Below are 19,335 nucleotides of genomic sequence, written 5' to 3'. Positions count from 1 at the left end.
CCTTGACCATATCCGGAAACTTTTGAGACTGTCTCCTTATTTGTAAAAGGGACCTATTATCTGTTCTTACCTATATTACAACACCCTTGTAAAACTGTAAAATAGATACTATTTAAGCTTTTGAAAGTGGCTGGAGATTATGTTGAGGGCCCTAAAGCCTTTGCCTGCTTTTTTTTTTTTTTTTTTTTGGTCAAACCTCCACACCCCAATCTCTTTTCAGAACCCTAGCAACTAACAGAAAGAGAAGCAGCTTTACACCGGGTGATAAAGGCCTAACGTCCAGTTTCTAGCTGTCAAAATCCGCCACTGAGCAGGGTGATCTGCAGAGCCCTTTGTTGGGGACTCCTCTGGCCCCATCTCTCTCCCAATGTTTAATAAGGGATCCTTTGCCTCTTCCCTTCCCTCACTCTCCAGGTTCACAGGTAAACCCTCTAACCCCAGAGAGCACCAATCAACAGAGACTGCTACATTTAACTTTATTTTGCACATAATGAAAACAATCAACTGACTTAAGCAGTTCCAGAACCGTTAGTGTTCGTTAATCAAAAAGTATACGAGATCAGAAAGCAAACTTTTCATTTCCTCCCAACATACATTGCGAGTATCACAGCAACTCCTCACAACACATGCAACATGGGCTGGTTTCAAACTACAGAGAGCCCAAGCAAGAAGGGTGAGTACTGAAGATCCATATGGGTCAGACAGGAGCTGCTCCAGGAAACTAGAACCTACCCAGCCCATCATTCACCCTGTCTCCGTACACATCTGCCCTGTGAAGTTCACTGCCCTTTGTCAGATTCAAATCCAAACAGTTCTTTCCTCCCACATTCCAGGCTCATCATTTTCTCCTATTCCAACGTGGATAATCCATACAGAAATCCAGGCAGCTCCGAGCATACTTGCCCCGCTGTTTCACGTGGCATCTCCACAAGCCAGGCTCCAGCTAAATTCTGTACAAGAAGTTCCCATTGTTGTCAAAGAACTCTCGCCCCCTCTGCACTACTTTGCTGCTGAAGTTCTGGTCACTGGGCTCCTCTGCCTTCAATTCTTCCAGCTTCTTGTCACTTAGCAATCCATCACTGTCAGTTCCTCTGGTGCCCTCACAATCACTGGTGGAGCACTTCTGCAGCTCCCTCCAATGACCTAGGGCTGCAGCAACAGGCACAAAGCTCTCCTCCTTCAGGACCTGGATTCCTTTATTCCTTCCCTTCTGTCTCCTTGGTGTATTTGTACTGTGACTGTTCAATTCTGTGAACAAAGCTGTGCTGTGACCCTGGCCTTTGGATGAGGCTTCATCCCTTGGAGTCAGCAAAGAGCCTGACACAGAGTGGCCTGCAGAAAGCAGCTGCAAAGTCTCCCCAGAGCTGGGGAGCTGCCGGAGCGAGTGGGCAAGCCCAGCTTTCTTAAGAACTTTTCGATCCTGCTTCAGTTTCTGCTCCAACGTGGGTACAAACTTGCTTTTTAAAACCCTTCGGATCACATCAGTGCTGACATCAAAACCTTCAGCCAATCTGGGAACTGACCAGGACTCTGCAAATTCCTTATGTAAATACCTATGGGAAAAAGGAGCAGGTTTTCAAGTTTTGAAGAAGTCTATCAGAATAGCTAACTGATAATACTAGTGATAAATATGTGAAAAGAACAAGGCTTAGAAAAACTGCAAACATAGTCTCTATCTTGTGCCACTAAATGGCCGTGTCCCATTCCTGTGTGCCGACAGCAACACCCAGCCACTCTTAGGTCACTTATTTCACATCAGCTGAACTCTTCCCACTGCACACCATGCTGCAGTTAGATCCTGGGGATGCATGAAGACTGTGCTTCCCCTCAAAGAACATACAATCTGGTGATGAAAACAGATACTTTAACATACTATAACACTGTGACAAGTCTCAAAGCAGAGGATGCTGTGAGAGCACCCAGGAGGAAGACCCAGGGACAGGCTATCACAACACTTGCGGCATGGCCCAGGAACTGTTCAGGAAGTCCACACTAGAGCTGGTCTGAAAGGATGAAAAGGAATAATAAGCTGGCAGAGAGGGGAGAGGAAGAAGAGATCAAAGGTACTGACCGCAGAGTGAGCAGCATGTGCAATGCAGAAGCACATCACCTTTGTGGGGAACAGCTCAACTTGTCTGACAGCGAAGGCAGGAGCAAGATCATGTCATGCTTAGGGTTCTGCAGTTTATCACAAAGCAACAGCAAACCAAGGAAGGATTTTAAGCAGTGGAATGTCATGAGCAAATTTTCATTTTGAAGTTCAATTCAGTGGTAGTTTTCAGTGGCAAGACTAGAGGTGGAAAGATAGGGCAAGAGGCTGTCACAGTAATCCAGGCAGTCTGAACTGAGTGGCAATGAGAGCAGAGGAGGTAACAGACTTGAAAAATATTTTAGGAAAGCCTAATGGTAGATCTTGGTAAGAGACTAAATATTAGGGGAAGAAGTAGGCCAAGATTCAGGATTTTAGCTTGGTGACTGTTGGGACCATTCAGGGTTATAGCAAAAATAGGAGCAGAATCAAGTTGTCAAGGAACAAGGATGAATTCTATTTTGTCCACGTTGAGTTTGAAGAACCTGTGTGACATCCAAACAGAGATGTCTAGAGCACAGCTGAATACAGAGTTCAGAAGAAAAACATGGACTGGAGATGACAGATCTGGAAGTCATAAGCCAACAGCACAGGTGGTTAAAGCCATGCAAGTGGCTGGCATTAGGCAGGGAAATATGCAGTGAGAGAAAATGACGAAGGTCACAACTCTGAAAAACAGCAATACTTGAGGCCAGCCCGGTGGCGCAAGTGGTTAAGTGTGCACACTCTGCTGCGGCGGCCCGGGGTTCTCCAGTTCGGATCCCGGGTGCGCACCAACGCACTGCTTGTAGAGCCATGCTGTGGCGGCGTCCTATATAAAGTAGAGGAGGATGGGCACGGATGTTAGCTCAGGGCCAATCTTCCTCAGCAAAAAGAGGAGGATTGGCATCAGATGTTAGCTCAGTGCTAATCTTCCTCACACACACAAAAAAAACTGCAATACTTAAGATACAGAAAGAAGAAGGGGGGCCCAGGAAGAAAATTGAGAAAAGCGGTCCTAGAAATACAAGTGAGTGGTATCCTGGGTCAAGGGAGAAGAGAATTTCAAGGAAGCAGACTACAAGGGGTCAAATGCTGCAGAAATGTTAGGGAGGCTCAAGAGTAGAGTGTCAGTTATGCCTAGCACTGGGGAAGTCACTGATGGATTTGTGGAGAACAGTTTCACTGTAGTGATCAAACAAACAAACAAACGAGGGTAAGCAGCCAAGGAGCCAGCTGGGAACAAAGGGATGAAGGAGACCCTTAAGTTGACAGATGTAGGTCCCTGAGGAATTAGGTAGGGATTTGACCTAGAGCACACAGACAACTGGTCCTAGACAAGTGAAGGGGAAGGGAAGCTACCACTTCCCCTGAGATGTAAATAGAGTATAAGATTGAGAATGGAAGGTAAAGAGGAAGACCAAGAAGTTTTAGAGGGTTCTTACCTAATGGCCTGTTTTTTCTTTGAAGTGAAAGGATATTTACTAACCACAAAAGGAGAGGTGACAGCTAGGAAGCTAGAAGGTTTGAAAAAGCTGTTGTTCAAGACAGGAGAGGAAGCTGACACGAGACAGGTGCTACAGGCTCACAAAATCTTCTTGATCAGCTCGATCAGCTCTACAGAATCCCCATTATTCTAGTTCTCAACTCCAGAGTCACTCTGACGGGAAGGGAAAATGGTACATAACCTATGGAGGGCTATTTAGCAATATTTATCAAAATACAGATCCATTTGCCCTTGGACCCAGCAACACTACTTCTGGGAATGCATACAACAAATACACCTGGCAGGGCCAGCCCCGTGGCTTAGCGGTTAAGTGCGCGCGCTCCGCTGCTGGCGGCCTGGGTTCGGATCCCGGGCGCGCACTGACGCACCGCTTCTCTGGCCATGCTGAGGCTGCGTCCCACATACAGCAACTAGAAGGATGTGCAGCTATGACATACAACTATCTACTTGGGCTTTGGGGGAAAAAAGTAAATAAAAAAACAAAACAAAACAAATACACCTGGCAGATATGTGGAATGATATTTGTTGGGGGGCCGGCCTGGTGGTGTAGTGGTTAAGTGCACACACTCCACTGAGGCGGCCCAGGGTTCACAGGTTCAGATCCTGGGCATGGACCAACGCACCGCTTGTCAAGCCATGTGGTGGCAGCATCCCAACTAGAAGGATGTACAACTACAACATACAACTATCTACTGGGGCCTTGGGGAGAAAAAGAAAAAAAGGAGGAAGATTGGCAACAGATGTTAGCTCAGAGCCAGTCTTCCTAAAAAAATAATGAAATAAAAATAAAAGTAAATAGAGCATTATTTGTGATAGCAAGTGAGGGGAAACAACAAGTACTCATCATAAAAGACTGGTTAAATAAACTAGGATTTACTATGATTTCTATAAAAAAGAATGAGAAGCTTTCCCTTTTGAAGTGGAAAGATCTATAGAATATATTAAATGAAACAAATGTAGAACAATATTTATAGTATTCTACTGTTTGTGATTAAGGAGGTGAAAATAAAAATCTATATTCATATTTGCTCCTTTTTGCATAAGGAAACCTGGGAAAAGGCACAAAAAAGTATTAAAAATAGTACCTATAGGAGACTGACTGGGATTAATACCTCTCAATTTGTATACCACCTTATACTGTTCTAATTTTGAACCATATGTAATGTATTATCTATTCAAAACAAAAAACAAAATTTTAAAAAGGATCGCTTTCAGATTTTCTAAGATATTGATCCTCTCTTCAGAAAAATGTACATAACCATGGAAGCCCCCATCCCTGGACCTTAGGTTAAGAGTATCATGATCTACTATTTAGGGGCTAAATGTCTGATGCCTGCAATTTACTATTGTAAAATTTCAGCAAAAATGAGCCAACTGTGTCATAATGCTAAAAACTATTAAATCTAGATGATGGGCTTATACAAGTTCGCTATATTATTCTACTTTTCTTTCAAAAATCTTAAGCGATAAAAAGTAAAAGAAAATATAAAAGCAATATTCTAGGTCTCACTGTCCACGTCTCATCACAGCAGACCCAAACCACCGTGTGAGTCTTACCGGATCTGCTCCATGGCTTCCCACGTCAGGGTCCTGGGCGGGGCACCCGGCGCCTCCATTTGCCTCCGAATTTTCTGGAACCGGGCGGCTTTTTTCTGTCGTTTCAGGGTGCTGGAGAAGAAAACCAACAGCAGAAGCCATGCGTGGAAGCCAGATGGGTGGTTGAGGAGCCTCGGGCTAAATCATGGAGCGCACAGCCCCCTTCTCTTTGACCTGCTCTGTACACCGCCCCAGGAGCCTAACACCTAGAACAGCCCGTAGACATGCTGAACTCTCTAAATGGGGGACGCAACACGTCACTGGTGAAGGGACCCGTGATCCCAAGGGAGCTGAACACCTGCCCTGCGCCCCTGACCAGGGCTAAGAAACAAAGGGCGCGGCAGGTGCGGCGGCGGGACGCCCGGCGCCAAGGGGGCGCGGCCTGGAGCGCTGGAGCGCGAAGCCCTGCTTCAGGCCGAGGGCCCGGGAGGGAGCCGGTACCTCTCCACCTCCTGTAGCTCCCGCTCCTCCGGCTCCCAGTCGGAATCGGGGTCCGGCTCGCGGCCGACAGAGCCCGGGCCCGCCACCCCCCGGGTCGCGAACCCACAGCGAGCGACGGCAGCACGGATACGCCCGCCCAGCAACAAGCCCAGAGTCATGGTCATGTCGACAAACAACCCTCAAACGCCCGACATGCGGCCACACCGGAAGCCGGAGGGCGGGGCCGGAGGTGGAAGGGGCGGGCAGGAAGCAGGGGTCGCTCGTCTTCCCGGCTTCCGGCCGAGGGCGGGATATCCGGGCTTGAACTCATCCGGGGCCCGCTCTTTCCGGCTGTGACTGTGGAGAGGGCTTTCCCGACACACCAGGGCTGGAATGAGGGACTAGACCCTCCTGCAAAACGACATAAACTTTAATAAAAAGATGGAGTCAGTTGCCAAGAGCTGCCCTCCCGCCCCAACGGCTTCCCAGGCCGGCGTGTCCAGGCGGGAAGGACGGCCCCTCGGCGGTCCTCTGACGGCGACAGCCCCGTGCCTTGGGCACTCGGCTCCTCTGGGTAAGGGGCTCTTGGCCGCCGGGATGACGACCAGCCCCGAGCCGCACCCAGGGTTCAGACCCATCACCTAGCGGTAAATCCAGGCTGAAGTTTGAAGGCGAAGATGAGTACACGGCCGGCCCTGGTTGCTCTTCATCTTGTAGTCTTGACCGATCTAAAAATAATCTTAGGGTATTGAGGAATTCTTGGTGTCTTTGTGTTTTGCTTCATGCATACAGGGTTCCTGGCCAGGGATTTTCAAACAAGCTTGCTGGCAGTCTTTCATTTAGCAAAGATTGGAGGCCCTTTGCCCCTTTGGAAACCAAACGGGGTCCTCCAGGAGAGGGTGAGCGCTGGGCTTCCTTCCTGCATTTACCTGTGGTGGCTGATGTCGAGGAGTGCAGTGGTACGCTGCAGTAGGGGTGCGGAGGCAGGGCAGAGGGTGAGGCTCTGGGCCTTGGCTGCTTTGGGTTCAGAGTCTACCATGGAGGGCAAGGCGCGTTCGGTCCATGAGCCACTTGCCGCTCTTTCTGGTTGCAGAAGATAGCCTGCTTTGGAGTTAAAGAGGATGGCACTGATCCTGCCAGGGCTCGGTTTATGGCTTCTAGCCTTCTGCTGGCGTGGCCTTCTGCAGTGGAAACATGGGTCCCCCTGAGCTGGTACTCGTGGAAGAGATTTGCTCACCTCTTTCCCAACTGTTGCCCAATTACCAACACAGAGGAATGGCGTCCCATGCTTCCCTCCAGCGTCTTTACCACACTGTATTGTAATTTGTGTGTTTACTTGTCCATTTCCCTGTTAGGTTTGTTGAGTGCTGGGACTGTATTTGCCATTTCTGTCACCAGGGTCTAGTACATAGGAGGTAGTAAATAAATGTGTCCACTACCTCCCCCATTCCCACACTGGTGGAAGTGCCATATTATATTTGGGAAGCATCCCAGGTGTAATATTTGCCAGTGGGAATTTACACAAGTCAGCGTGACCAAAGCTAGTTTTGCATACTTACGACTAGTGAGCCTGACTCTGGCGCTGGGAAAATAGCGCCTTCCAGATTTCTTCACTGACAATGAACAACGGCCGATGGCTGCTGGATCTCTTATCCAGTTGAAGTTCTTGGGCTGTAGATGGCACTGAGAATGATGTGGAACTGCAGCATTCATGCTTGGCAGTGGCCCTAAGATCCTGGGGATCAATTCGTGGGGCCGAACTGGATGCAGGAAATGAGGAGGGCCCTGCTCTTTGGTGGTCCCCCTCAGGAGGACCAATGGGACCAGATTCACAGATTGCAGTTCTTGACTGCCCAGCCTGTCCTGGTGAAATCTAGGCTAGAGGAGAAAAGCAGCCCCTTACCACATTTCTTGTGAGACTGGATGGAGTTGTAAAAGAAATAGATAACTGAAAAATCTAGGCCATAACCACTGTTTAACCAGTTACTCCTTTGGGGCTCAACAAAAACAGAGGGCCCAACAGGTTTGCTACTAGCCCAGGGAATATTGAATGTGGCAGCTGTTTTGTTGGCCCAAGACTTTTTACTTATCTCCTGCTAGAGCTACGGCACTGGCAGGGCTAGGGAGAGATTACACAGAAGCCACTGAGGGTGGTGGCCTTGTTATTTGTCAGTCATGAGTTTGGAGTTATTGCAAGACAGGAATACAGAGAAGAAGTCTCTTGTAAGTGAGAAGGTTGGGAGCTGCACTTTGCTGGATGTCATTACTAAAAACATGGAAGCTTGGAAACAGATGCAAAAGGAACCAACAGACCCTTTCCCAAGGCCCAGCATACACTGCTTTCCCAGGCTCCACTGCCAGATACCATCACATTAGCTTCCTGTGCTGTGGCCACCACCATGTGCCAGTACAGCCCTTGTTCCCCCATTCTGTGAGAGGCTGTGTAGGGACCCTTACCCGATACTCGTGAAGTTTTCTCTGGCTCTGGTGGTTAGGGTGCAGCATGTGGGTGAGCTGCTCTACAATACCCAGGCTTCGGATGAGATTCTCCCTTTGTAGCAGGGCCTTCATCCGCTCCAGCTCCTCCTCGTCCACAATTTCTTGAGGCTGCATGGTGTCCAGGTGTACCGGTAGCAGCTACAAGGTACATGAGAGATGAAGGGAAGCTCTCCTAGGATGAATCCCAAACAATCAACAAGGATGGCTGTGGGTCTCCTGCCCACTCTACCTCCATCCCTTCCCTGACCCTAGTGGAAGGTTCCCTTTGCTATCCATTCTCTCACCTCCAGTTCCAAAAGGTCAGAGTCAGTGTACTCATTAGGAACTCATCTCTCTCTCATGCAAGAAGAGGAGAGGAAAGCAGAGATTCCCTTCTCTAGTAGTCCCAACCCATTTTCCTGCAGAAAGGCAAGAGCTACAAAAGCCCTGACACCTCTCTCTCCCGGTTCCGGTTCCGGATCCTGTACGCCAAGTGGGAGGAAAAGCCCCGGAGCCTGGGCCTGGACCGGCTCTTCTCCCCTGCTGATTCACCCTGGTTCTGGTCTTTGTTTTCCTTTCGCCTCTTATTGCCCAAGGTCTCCTGCTGTTCCTGCTTCAGGCGGATCTCTTCCAATTGTTGCCTGACAAGACACAGCAGCTTCAGACACTGAAGAAATTGTTTGGGGGAGAAGGGGAGTAAGGGAAAAATGGGGATGGGGAACAAGTAGGAAATTATGATCTGTTTTGGGGACTAATGGGAGAGGAATGAGGGGGTAGATGGGAAACCTACTAAACTGAGTCATTAAGAGTCTGATAGAATTGATAACTCCATTCCTCTTTCCTCAAGTGTCTGGCTTGCTCTCCACCCTGCTGGGGAGCAGTTCAGCTTCAGGAGTTGCCGCCACCCATGTGGACAGAGGAGAATGCAGGGCAAAGTACCTGGCACACTCCTCTCTGGCCTTGGACGCAGCAGTCTCCTGGAAGAGGGAGCCATTGTGCTTGAAGAAGGGTGCATACTTCTCCGTGTCAGGGCCAGGGTAGATCCGCCGGTACCCGCCCAGGTGGGTATCCTCATAGCGTTCCTGGTCCAGCATTGCTGCGTGGGACAACTCAGTTTGTTCTTGCCTATTGAAACCAAGGTCAGTGTGAGTCAGGGGAGGACTGTGAGAATGTTCATAGGAACAGGAGGGCTGGCTAAGGCTTTGAGAACCTCCCACCAGCTGCATGGCCTTTCAGGCTCCTGCCGGTGTGGTGAAAGCTGCCAAGTCCATCTGTGGCCAGTCCCACCTGTGTGTAGACATGAAAATACCCTAGACTTCCAGAAGTCTAGTTTTCATCTTAAGGGCAAAGGGGTCGACTTGTAAGCTAGCATTCCAACTTATCATAATCTTTTATCTATAATCTTTCTGATTATAAAGGAATATATGTTAATTATAGAAAATTTAGAAGAGCAAAAAGAAGATAAAACTTCCCCTAATCTTACTATGCAGTTAGCCTAGTGGTTATGAGCAGGGCCTGCAGGCAGCACCTCCTGAGTTTGAATCCTGGCTTTGCCACTCACTACCTTGCTCTTGCTTTATTCCTGCCTGTCTTGTTCTAGATGAAAATGGGGTCATACAACAACATTTTAAATGGCTGCCTAGTATTCTAGTGTATGATTGTACTTTTGTTTATTAAGTCCAGTAGTTTTCAACCTTTCTTCCCCATTGAAAGACATGATTCATACCAGCCATGTGCATGGTCCTATCTCGTGGGAATCCCCAGGGTATTTACAGTTCTACTTCATTTCCATTCGAACAAACATTTGAGTGCCTACTGTGTGCCAGGCCCTCAAAATATCATGGCAGATCAAATACACACTGGCCCTGCATATTGCAATGCAGATGGGGAAGAGTGATGTTATTATAGGAATAATCCTAAACCAATTCATTTTTATGTATCATTAACAAATTGTAATTTAGTATCAGGACAAACTACCATGTTTGTGACCCATCTTACAATTAAGACAACAGTAAGTGAACAGTACTGATTTAAACAATCCCCTATTGAATGACTAACCAGTTTTCTGTGTTTCATTTTTATAAACTTTCTTAGGAAATGGTTTCTAGAGGAGCTTTGTTAAAAAAAAACAGCTACTCAAACCACAGTAAGCGTTTTATGTGCCAATATGAAATAGCTCTAAAATACATTGCTGGGCTGGCTCCGTGGCTTAGCGGTTAAGTGCGCGCGCTCTGATGCTGGCGGCCCGGGTTCGGATCCCAGGCACGCCCCAAGGCACCACTTCTCCGTCCAACCCGAGGCCGAGTCCCACGTACAGCAACTAGAAGGACGTGAACCTATGACATACAACTATCTACTGGGGCTTTGGGGGGAAAAAAATGAATAAATAAAATCTTTAAAAAAATAAAATAAAATAAAATAAAATACATTGCTAAGCAGGGTGCACAGTGTATGAAAGTTATGCTACTGTCTGGGTAGATAAAAGGAGAAAAACAATTTGTTTAAGTACATGTATATTAAATGTTTGTGAAAGTATACACATGACCCTAGGAACATTGATTGGCTCCAGGGGAGAAGACTGAGTAGCTGGAGAAGAGTAGGAGAGAGACTATTCACTGTATTTTTTTGAATTTTGAACATATTATCTATGATATGTGATATTTTATCTATGCAAAAAAAAATGTTTTTAATAGCTCACCAGCCCCAGGCTGCCTTCTCCATCTAGAGGAGGACTTTTACTCTCAGGAAAGTAATAACAAAGAAGACAAGGCGCACAACTAAACACATGTCAGACACCTGGAGCACCTGGCTTCTCGTGGCTGTTGGTGGCACTGAAAAAGCTGTTCCTTGACTCGCCGCTTGTCCTCCTCTATCACCTTCCTTTTGTCACAGCCCCGGAGGTTAACAAGGTTCATGGCATCACAGAGAAGTGCATCCTTCACTTCTCGATCAAGGCGTGAGTCCGTGGTGAAGCTTGGAGAGTGGTTTACCTGCCAGGAGGAGTCATTATCCACCCCCTTCCTAGACCACCTGAGCAGGTGGTGGTCTCTTGCAGAGCTAACTGGAGGGTCTAGGAGAGACATCCCCCTCCAGAGGCCTCAGCCAGTGAGGCTGGATGTTCTGACGTCCAAGGCCACAGACTCTGCCACAGAGATCCCTCCAATGCACAGGCTGGTGAGAGCAAACCAGACAGCCTGACTCTACAGGTATAGTGTCCTTAAAGGCAAGGCTTACATGAAGAGCACTTGATATCCAAAACCTGGATTCCTATGGTGGAGGCCAGAGACCACCAAGATTTGACTCAGCAAGTCAGAAGTGTAGAGATCACATGCCTTCTGCTGGGTCCCACCCACCCCAGTGCTGCTGCGTCCCCCACTCTGTTCCACCACCTGAGTGCACTCCTATCCCAGGTGTCCTGTTCAAGGAGGCCTCGACCTTGGTTATGCAAAGCCCAGGAGATAATGCTCACCTCCAGCAGCCAGGGCTTCAGCTTGTGGTCCAGCAAGATGTCAAAACCAAGGATCTCAAAACAGGCACATGCACCTCCACTCAGGTATTGGGGAAAACAGGTTCGGTAGTTGTGGCGAAGAACAGAATGGGCTGAGATGATGGTTTTGATGATGATGTCCTCGATGTCTCCCCACAGCTCTCGGGGGTTGTAGCTGTGCTCTCGCAGCCAGGCATTGAGTGTTGACAGCTTCCTGTGAGGCGCAGTGCTCAGAGGAAGACCAGTTTCTCTGCCAGTGGGGCCGGGCTGCAGGAGACTCCCTAACACTAACCCTAATTCCCTGCCTAGGCCCCTGTGCTTTAAAGGGCTGCTAACAGCTTGGAGCAGGGCTTTGTCTTCAGGGTGGGGTTTGGGGCTACACTTAGAGCTCAGGCACAGAACAGGGATCTGTAAAGGTTGAGTCTTCCTGAGTAACTAGCATCCCAAGAGCGAGCTCATTTTCATGGGCTGCTGAGACTGTGGGGCTAAGGGGCAGAAGCAGCAGGAGAAAACAGAGTAGAGAGTACCTCTTACTGCCCACAGCATCATCCCGGACAAAATTCTCATTGTGTTTGTTGATCGCATAGTTGGTCAGGTGCATGCAGACATCATCCTGCGAGGAGAGCGGCCCTGTGGTCTCAGACTGCTTCCATGCAGCTCTCCTCTCCAGCCCTTCACTGCCTTTTGATTACCCACCCCTCCCCAGGACTGCTCATCTCCTGTCCCTCTTCACCCGAGGACTGTCCTGTAAGCTCCTGGGGAAGAGGGTATGCCGTTCCTCCAGCTCTGACCTTCCACCGTCACTACCCACCAGATGCTCTCCTCCCAGCCAGGTGCTGAGGCGCTCACTGGCTTCATTCCTTGTTCATGGGTGACAGGCTAGCTGTGTGACAGCCTCTCTCCCTGGTTTCTCCATAGAACCTCAGCCTCAGGGCGGTGGAAGAGAAGAGGGTGCCACCCTGCCCCCCAGGGCCGCTGGCTGGCCCCTTACCAGGTTGCTATGGCTGGGCTCCACATAGGGCATGGTGGCAAAGCGGGCCAGGCCCTCCTCATACATGAAGATCCGAAGAGGGTCACAGGATGTGATCAGGACGTAGATTCGCATATCAAACTTGAAGCCGTCAATGAGGAAGGGCTGAGAGCATGCAAACCCGCCAGGTAAAAATAGCAATACTTTTGAAGTGCTTACTATGTACCACGTACTATTTTTGTAAGTGCTTCAAATACATAATAACTCATTTAATTTTCACAATAACTGTATAAAGTAGTTACTGCTGTCATTCTCATTAACAAATGAGGAAACTGAGGCACAGAAAGGGTAAGAAATTTGCTCAAAATCACATATCTAGGATATGGAAAAACTCAGATTCAAACCCAGGCAGGCTGGCTCTGAACCCTGGCTGCATACTGCCTCCAAGATAACAGGGATAGCAGAAAGGGCAGGAGCCTACAACTGGCTTCCTCCCTGGCTTCAGGAGAGAGGAGGCACCCCAGTGCTGGCTGAGGGGCCTGGTGGTCCTGAGGCACCCTTTACCTTGGAGATGTATTGCTGGCAGATCATATGCTCTCCGGGCTTGATCTCCCGGGGATTTCGGGTGATGAAGATGCCACGTCCCTGACAGCCACTGTCTGGCTTGCAGATATAAGTGCGGGTTTTTCGTTTACGACCATAGGACTGGAAATCCCCATAGCTGTGTGTAGAGAGGGGCTGGTCAGAAGGTTTCTGTGCATCATGGCTGTCCCACGGCCCCATGGAGTTCTTCCTGCTATCTAGTCCATGCTCTTGCTGGAGCACTCAGTCTCAGACCTACTTTTCTTTGACTAGCTGAAACTCTCCTTCCGCTGCCATCCCCCTGAGACATTCTAGGTAACAAGGCCAGAGACTAGAGGGAACTGAGATGGTGAACTCTTTCCTCCCCCAGTACCTCAGCCGGGGAGCCAGGCTCACTCACTCTGCAGGGAGGCACCAGGTGTGGGGGAAGATGTTGTACTCAGTAGGATAGAGTTTCTGCATGCGGTTGAGGTTCCGAGCCAGCAGATCTTTGCGGCAGATTTCTGTCATGCCAGGGAAGTGGTTGATTTTCTGAAACAGAGCCAGTTGGTTATACTATCCCCCAGAGCAAGCAGCAGTTCCTGGGGCCTGGGAATCCCAGGAAGCAGTAGAGAAGGACTGGGAAGGTCAAGTGGAAGTCACAGTGGAGGTAAACACTGTACCTAGTGCCCCAAGAGAGTAAAGGAAGGTTACCTAAGGCAGGTGAGACCCCTCCTTGGCCTCTCCCCAAACACACACATACACCAAGGTTAGGGGCAGTGAGAAGGGCTAGCCAGGACTTTGGGCCGTCTGGCCACCTTATAACATCCCTCAGACCACCAGGGACTAGTCCTATGAGAATAATTTGTGCCTGATAGCGCAAAGCAAATGAGAAAACATTTCCCAAAAGAAAAAACTAGGAACCTGCCCCAGGGAATGCATGGCCATGGCAGCCCCAAAGGGCGTGGCATTGCCACACGGCCTGCTGGAAACCTCCGTGACTGTCCACAGTGCTGGGAGGCAGCATCTCCCCATGGTTCAGTGCTCTCTCACTGGCGTTCCCACTTGCTAGCTGTGTGAACCTAGTATTTCTGAGCCTTGGTATCTTCTTAATAAAGGGGTGTCTGCCATTCAGGGTTGTGGTTGTTGTTTTTTTGTTTTGTTTTGTGAGGAAGATCGGCCCTAAGCTAACATCTGCCAATCCTCCTCTTTTTGCTGAGGAAGACTGGCCCTGGGCTAACATCCATGCCCATCTTCCTCCACTTTATATGGGATGCTGCCACAGCATGGCTTGACAAGTGGTGCATCAGTGCGCGCCCGGGATCTGAACCGGCGAAACCCCGGCCGCTGCAGTGGAGCGCGCGCACTCAGCTGCTTACGCCACCAGGCTGGCCCACTCTCAAGGATGTTTTTGAGGATTTAATGAGGTAAGAATGTAAATGCATTTAACATATTGTCTGACATATAGTAAGCCCTCAATAAATGCTGTTAATTGTTACCCTCATCTTATAACTGCTCCCTGCATGCCCCTTTGGAGCTTCTTGAGCTCTTCTCTCTCTGTCTCTCTCTCTGTCTCTGTCTCTCTGTCTCTCTCTATGTCTCTCTCTCTGTTTCTCTCTCTCCCTCCCTCCCTCCCTCTCCCTCCCTCTCTGTCTCTGTCTCTGTCTCTCTCTCTCCCGTCCCCCCAGCCCATGACTTGTGGGACGGGTTACAGTCTCCCCAACTCCCTTCCTAGCTTCCCCTCACAATAACCCTGCAGACTGTTTAAAATTATTATCACAAAGACCCAATTAGAGGATAACAAAGATACTGTGAAGAAGTTATGTTCTTCTTGTAGACCCTGGTCCATCTTTCTTGACTTTCTTGCTGCCATGCAGGACCCCACATTGACTCTTAATGGGTGTGGGGTGCTAGGCTAAACTGCTTAGAAGGCTGGATCATTCAGCTGGCTCTGCTGTTAGTGCCAAAGCTGCCTCTCAGTCTTCCCCCTAAAATGGGATCACCTGCCCTGGAGGGGGCCAGCTGGGCACAGACGCCTCAAGGCAAACAGCAAATATTGAGATAGGATGTGCCCAGCAGGCACTTCCTTCAGATAATAGAAGTTCCAGAGACCCAAGAGGAGAATATTTCCATCGGAGCAGAAGCCCCTGGCCATGGCCTTTCCTGCTCTGCACAGGGGTATAGCCACAAAGGCGGCAGCCTCAGGTGCCTGGACAGAAGGGCGGGAGTAGTCATTCTGAGGCTACAGCCCCTTTCGGATCTTGGGTCAGGAGGTTGTACCTGAAACCTCTTCATGTCCATGACTCGTTCCAGTGAGACAGAGCAGTCTGTCCAGTACACAGTCCACTCTTCGTCCTCCCCCACTTCCTTCAGGCCACACATTTGGGCTGCCCGACGCACTGTGAGAGAGGGAGGTCAGTGGTGCCAGCCTGGGCTCCAGCAACAAGCCTTGGGACCATAGCTGGGCCAGGTAAGGAACAGACCTGACCAGAGAGTGGCTTGACGAGGGAGGCGGTTCTTAGCTCTGCAGTTTAATTACCACATGATAGGGCTGGCCCCGTGGCTTAGCGGTTAAGTGCGTGTGCTCCACTGCCGGTGGCCCGGGTTCGGATCCCAGGCATGCACCGACGCACCACTTCTCCCCCCATGCTGAGGCCGCGTCCCACATACAGCAACTAGAAGGATGTGCAGCTATGACATACAACTATCTACTGGGGCTTTGGAGGGAAAAAATAAATAAATAAAATCTTAAAAAAAAAAAAAATAATTACCACATGACAATTCCAAGTTCACAAGGCTGTTGGGGCCCTTCCAAAATTTGTGACAGCAAACTAGAGCCTGGCTGTCTGCTCTTGTCAGTCTTCTCTCTCAATTAGGACAGTTTCTGGCCTGCAGAGCTGACCCTTGTTAGGGGTCACACTGGCACCTCACACTCTGGGTGGGCCCTTGCATAGATGCCAGTGGGGATAAGAGGGGAAGAAGAGATGGCTGACCTAGCTGGTGAATTTTTTAAAAAATTGCTGAAGCTCCCTCAAAAGCTTCCTTGAAAAAAACTGTTTTAACTTGGTCTTGTCTTATCTCTAGTAAAATCTGGGAAGAGTGGGGCAATGGTGACTTCCAGTCATTTTTTGTCTTGTTAGCTAATTGTGGAGATTCCCACCCTACCACTAAGACTAACTGGAACAGTGATGTCTCAGCTGCCAGGAGCTGAGCCAAGGGGCTCAGTGCAGATGACAGGCCAGCCTAACTAGATCCAGGGGGTGGGAGCCCGATTAGGGGACCATTCCCAAAGGAAAAGCAACAACTGTAGGTGCCCTCTTATGCAGTAGTGTGAGTGACGAGCCAGGTGCTTACCACTCTCATACTTGCAGTTGGTCAGGTTGATGGCCAGGGGTCTGGAATGGAGGAATAGCAGAAATCAGGCAGAGTGGGAGAGGACAGACCCTGGGCTGCCAGACACCCAGATGAAGAGATACCCAACAAATTCACAGTACAATTCATTTTCTCTAGAAGCCACTAAAGGAAAGACCAGGATGATATAAATGTGCTGAAATGCCAAACTAAGCCAGCCCAAATGGTTTGGAATTTTGTTTGTTTGTTTACCAAAAGGTTAATGATGCTCCCATATTCCCTGTCCTCTTTTGGATCCCAGCACCCCAAACTGCTGAAGGGAAGCCAGGGGGCAACTCTCTGGAGCCAGGCAGGTGAGGGGGTCCAGGGAATGGTTACCTGCGTTTCCGCCTTCTCTTTCTCCTCCCAACTTCTAAGCCATCTGAGTCAGTTGGAGCTATGATTTTCTTGGGAATTTTCTTGGCTACAATGGATAAGGGAACTCCATTCCCAAATGCCTTACAGTCAGCCTTTGAGAGTGCCTGCTGAGAAAGGTTAGAAGGGATGGTAGCTTCCCCTTTAACACACTCCTCCTCCGATTCCTCTTCTTCAGCATATTCTTCCTCAGATTCACTGGTCTTACAGGTACTTGGTTCCATCCTTGTAGATTCTGAGGGAAGAGGAATGGGAGTGAAATGTATATCAGACCTCCCTCCAGGCCCACGAAGGCCTGCAGGAATCCACCCAAAGGACCTTCACGGTGCTATAAGAGAGCGTTGCTGCTCCTTCAGAACAGAACAATCCCACTGCAGAATGGGATGTTCCCAAGTAGGTAATGGGGGCCATGGGATGCCAATGAGATGTTGGATTTACTGACAAGTCCCAATCATCCGAGATCACTCCATACAACCCACTGGGGTGCATGCAGGAGCTGAAGAGAGCCGGCAGGGGCCATGAACATAGCTTTTTTCTTCTTGAACGGGATGGGGGATGGCTGGGAGCGCTGGGGGAACCTTCGCTTTTCAGATACAGCTGAAGACCAAAGGTCCCCTAGGCTGGCCCTTTCCCTGTCTCATGACTCAGTTTCTCCATGTGTACAGACTGGGGCCAGGCACCCGATGGCTAAGACCCCTTGGGCTCTAACGGCGGAAGGGGAGCCTCCGGCGGACACTGCCCACCCGAGGTTCCGAGGAGAGGAGGGGCTGCTGGGTCCGCCTCTAGCGTCCTGGGGCTGGACTCAGCTAGTCACTCATGGCCGCCCTCAGCCCGCCTCCTGCTCCTTCTCGGTCGTTGCAGGGGCTCGGGGACCGCCTCCTTGTTCCGCAGGACTGGCTGTCACCGCCGATTGCGAGGGGGAGCCCGCTCCCCACCCGAGGTTCACTCCTGGCTGGAAGATCCCGGCGGCGGCGGCGCCTCCTCCCGCAAGCCGGCAGCCGCCGCCGCCGCCGCCGCCGCCGTCGCCATGGACACGAGGGCGGCCCCCATTGGAGAAGCGCTCTGGGGGCGGGGCCTCCCCGGGAACCGCACCCACTCGGGCGTCCGCTGAGGCCGTCTTGGGCGGGGCCCGGAATCGTTCGCCCTGGGCTGGCGGCAGAAGCGCAAGCCAGCCCAGCAGCAGCTGACAGGCGGCATCATGGGACTTGTAGTCCTTCCGCTTTGAGGTCAGTTCGCACAAGCCCTACCCTCATCCTTCCTTGAACCCGCAGGCCAAGCCCAGAATTTGGCCAACTCTGTGTTAGGGACAAATATCTGCTTGCCTTTAATTTTTTTAGTAACCATACCTTGAGCACAGTCCTTGCACTGGGGACAGCCGTGATTAGCACACATGCTCGCCAGGCGCTCACCCAGCTCCACTAAGGAATAACAGAACCGCCTTATCAGAGGCTCCTTCACTATCTCCTCTTTTTTTTTTTCGGTTTATTGTGGTAACATTGACGCCTCCTCTTCCTGACGTCCATCCACTTTGTCTGACTTCTGATCGCCGCCTCCACCAAACTCAGCCCAACTTATCACCTTAAGAGTACCATGTGGCTCAACCTATGGGACACTAAAAATTTCCCTCCTTTGAAAAGACATGGACATTTTCTGATTCAGACTTCTTGATCTTTCTTCAGCACGATACTCTCAATTACCTCCTCCTTGAAATGCTTTGGAGTCCCTTGGCTTCTAGGATACTCATTTTTCTCATTCTTTTGACAAATATTTAGTGTTCCAGGCACTGTTCTAGGACCTGAACCATCATTTCTTGCCTGAATTACCACCATTCAGCAACCTCTTAATTGGTCTCCCTGATTCAATTCTTCCCTCCATCCATCCATCCATCCATGGCAGCTTAAGCATTCTTCCTAAAATGCAAATCTGTTACTCCCCAATTTAAAACTCTTCAAGGTTTTCCATTAGATCAAGTCCAAAACCCCTCAGTACATGAGGCCCTCCATCAAAAGGTAAGCGAAGAGCTGCAGAGGCTCTGGACAGGATCGGCCCTTCTGACCAGGCTCAAAGCCCAGGGCTCGGAGAACAAAGGGTCCCCTCAGTGTTCCATACTCAAGCTTCCGTCTAAATCCCCTTGTTGGTGATTCACAGAGTATATAAATGGCTGAGAAGTACCACCATAAAGAAAACCTATTTGACTTTTTTCCTCTTTTTTATGAAAACTTATTTGGGCCAGATGAGGCTTTACTCTGAACATCAGTCCTAGGGAAAAACTAGGAAATCCTGATATTTGGGCTCATCACCTTGGACACAAAATCCACTCTGCTGTAATGGTCATCTGCACTGCCTTATGAGAGTGAGCAAGCAAAAGCAAGTGATGTTATTGGAGCTTGTATATGCAAAGGGGTGCAGAAAGTGGCATTAAGCTAAAATTACTGCAATTGCCAAAAACACGAGGGTGACAGTTTTTTGGAGAGAAATTTAAA

The 19,335-nt window shown here is 49.6% G+C and overlaps 2 protein-coding genes across 2 annotated transcripts; both read right to left on the bottom strand.

Annotated features, from left to right (window-relative positions):
• Positions 1–459: 459 nt before the first annotated feature.
• NGRN (neugrin, neurite outgrowth associated) lies at positions 460–5,776 on the bottom strand. Its single transcript, XM_004431957.2, has 3 exons — positions 5,613–5,776; positions 5,133–5,243; positions 460–1,553 (listed from the first exon to the last, which is right to left on the bottom strand). The coding sequence occupies exons 1-3, from the start codon at positions 5,774–5,776 to the stop codon at positions 944–946; spliced, it is 885 nt and encodes a 294-aa protein (XP_004432014.1). The 3' UTR covers positions 460–943.
• A 127-nt stretch (positions 5,777–5,903) lies between these two features.
• TTLL13 (tubulin tyrosine ligase like 13) lies at positions 5,904–17,803 on the bottom strand. Its single transcript, XM_087428965.1, is given in 15 exon segments — positions 5,904–6,695; positions 6,698–6,772; positions 7,151–7,469; positions 8,049–8,228; positions 8,524–8,710; positions 9,009–9,194; positions 10,875–11,059; positions 11,539–11,770; positions 12,084–12,169; positions 12,548–12,691; positions 13,091–13,247; positions 13,509–13,639; positions 15,368–15,486; positions 16,442–16,482; positions 16,817–17,803. Coding segments are annotated over 15 exon segments (2,481 nt in total). The 5' UTR covers positions 17,077–17,803; the 3' UTR covers positions 5,904–6,516.
• Positions 17,804–19,335: the final 1,532 nt, after the last annotated feature.

This window comes from Ceratotherium simum, chromosome 3, assembly GCF_057802395.1.
Source record: "Ceratotherium simum simum isolate JZ-2026a chromosome 3, ASM5780239v1, whole genome shotgun sequence".
In the NCBI taxonomy this organism is placed as follows: Eukaryota; Metazoa; Chordata; class Mammalia; order Perissodactyla; family Rhinocerotidae; genus Ceratotherium; species Ceratotherium simum.
This window is presented reverse-complemented; position numbering and strand designations above follow the sequence as displayed.